At 70.9% G+C, this 1,958-nt stretch overlaps 1 protein-coding gene across 2 annotated transcripts in view; it reads left to right on the forward strand.

The window, feature by feature from the left end:
• The window catches only part of MPP2 (membrane palmitoylated protein 2), an 8,669-nt gene extending 7,597 nt beyond the window's left edge, over window positions 1–1,072 (forward strand). For both annotated transcript variants that reach the window (XM_026057239.1, XM_026057238.1), the window contains exons 8-11: window positions 4–204; window positions 371–573; window positions 656–784; window positions 896–1,072. In XM_026057239.1, the coding sequence (XP_025913024.1) occupies window positions 4–204; window positions 371–573; window positions 656–784; window positions 896–1,072 (710 nt within the window). The remainder of the gene's footprint in view (window positions 1–3; window positions 205–370; window positions 574–655; window positions 785–895) is intronic.
• Window positions 1,073–1,958: the final 886 nt, after the last annotated feature.

The following is a 1,958-nucleotide window of genomic DNA, read 5'->3' on the forward strand; positions in this document are numbered from 1 at the left end:
GGTTTGCAAACCGCCCGGTGACGGTGCCAGCGTCCCGCGCAGAGTTCGACCGCCACGAGCTGCTCATCTACGAGGAGGTGGCGCGGATGCCGCCGTTCCGCCGGAAAACGCTGGTGCTCATCGGGGCGCAGGGCGTGGGGCGCCGCAGCCTCAAGAACAAGCTGCTGCTCTCGGACCAGGCGCGCTACGGCACCACGGTGCCCCGTGAGTGTCCCCTTGTCCCCTGTCCCCGTCCCCGGCGCCGCGGCTGTCCCGCCACCGTGGTCCTGAAAACCCCCCCCCCCCTTTGGGGACACGGGCGCTGTCCCCATGTCCCCATGTCCCCCGGGGGGGTCGCTGACACCCGTTTCCCCCCCCGGTCCCCGCGCAGACACGTCGCGCAAGCCCAAGGCCAGCGAGCGCGACGGGCACGGCTACCGCTTCGTGTCGCGGGGCGAGATGGAGGCGGACATCCGCGCCGGGCGCTACCTGGAGCACGGCGAGTACGAGGGCAACCTCTACGGCACCCGCATCGACTCCATCCGCGCCGTGGTGCAGGCGGGCAAGATGTGCATCCTCGACGTCAACCCCCAGGTAGGAGGCGGCGCCGCGCTGCGGGTGGGGGAAACTGAGGCACGGGCCGCCTTCAGCCGCCTCGCCTCGCCCGGCCCCGCAGGCGGTGAAGGTGCTGAGAACGGCCGAATTCGTGCCCTACGTGGTGTTCATCGAGGCGCCCGACTACGAGACGCTGCGGGCCATGAACCGGGCGGCGCTGGAGAGCGGCGTGGCCACCAAGCAGCTCACGGTGGGTGAGAGCCGCCGGGGCGGCGGGGGAAACCGAGGCAGGGCGGCGTGGCGGAAGGCGGGGGGGTCCCGCCACCCCCACCCCCCCGACGGCTTGGCCTCCCGCGGGCAGGACGCGGACGCGCGGCGCACGGTGGAGGAGAGCGGCCGCATCCAGCGCGGCTACGGCCACTACTTCGACCTCAGCCTGACCAACGCCGACCTGGAGCAGACGTTCGGGCGCCTGCGCGAGGCCATGGAGCGTCTGCGCGCCGAGCCCCAGTGGGTGCCCGTCGCCTGGGTCTACTAGCCGCCCCGGGGCTCGGGGGGGTGGCCGAGCCGAGCCGAGCCCCGCTCCTCCGCCAGGGGAGCCCACTGGTGCGATGAGCTCGCCGTGCTCAGCGCCGCTCCCCCAGGAGCTGATGGGGGGTGGGGTGGTCTGAGCTTTCTGGAGGGCCCCTTTCGCCCCCCTCCCATCCTGATTTTGGGAGGGGGTATCCCATGGGTAGGGATGGGGATCCCCCCTCCACTGTGTCTTTGGGGGTGCAGGGCTCTGCCCCCCCCCATCCCCAGCACCCACACAGCTAATTCACTGCCAAAACTGTCCCCAAATCCCCCCCACTTTTATCCCGTTGGCCTGTCGTCCCCCCCCYAGTGTCGCAGTTTTGGGGTAGGGGGGAGGCTGGGGGTTCGGGCAGCCCCGCGCCACCGTGTGGCTCCCAGCCACCTGCCTCAGTTTCCCCATGGGGAAGCGTTGCCCCTTGCCAGGGCGGCACGTGGGTCGGGATTCCCCCCCCCCCTCGGGACCCTCTGTCCACTCATGTCGGGGTGGGGACCCGTCTCTGCCACTTGTGACCCCCGTCCCGTCCCCCCGTCGCCCCTTCCTAGGTAGCAATAACCCCGTGCCGTCCTCCTGCCCACCGTGGGTTTAGCCCTGTAATTAACCTTGTAATTAACCCTGTAATTAACCCTCTAATTAACCCCCCCGAGGAGGGGGCTGGGGCTTCCGGCTGGTGCCAGGCCGGGTTGTTTTAGGGTGAGTTGAGTCGGGGCCGGAGGGTGACCCCGAGGGACGGGGAGCGGGACCCTGCCGGCTCCCGGGGGCTCCGGGGCAGGGCGTGCGGGCACATGCGTGTGCACACACACGTGGGGGCCCCGCTCTCCTGCCCCCGTGCCCTGGTCCCCCCCCTCGCTGC

This window comes from Apteryx rowi, unplaced genomic scaffold (assembly GCF_003343035.1).
Source record: "Apteryx rowi isolate R43461 unplaced genomic scaffold, aptRow1 scaffold_1375, whole genome shotgun sequence".
Lineage (NCBI taxonomy): Eukaryota > Metazoa > Chordata > Aves > Apterygiformes > Apterygidae > Apteryx > Apteryx rowi.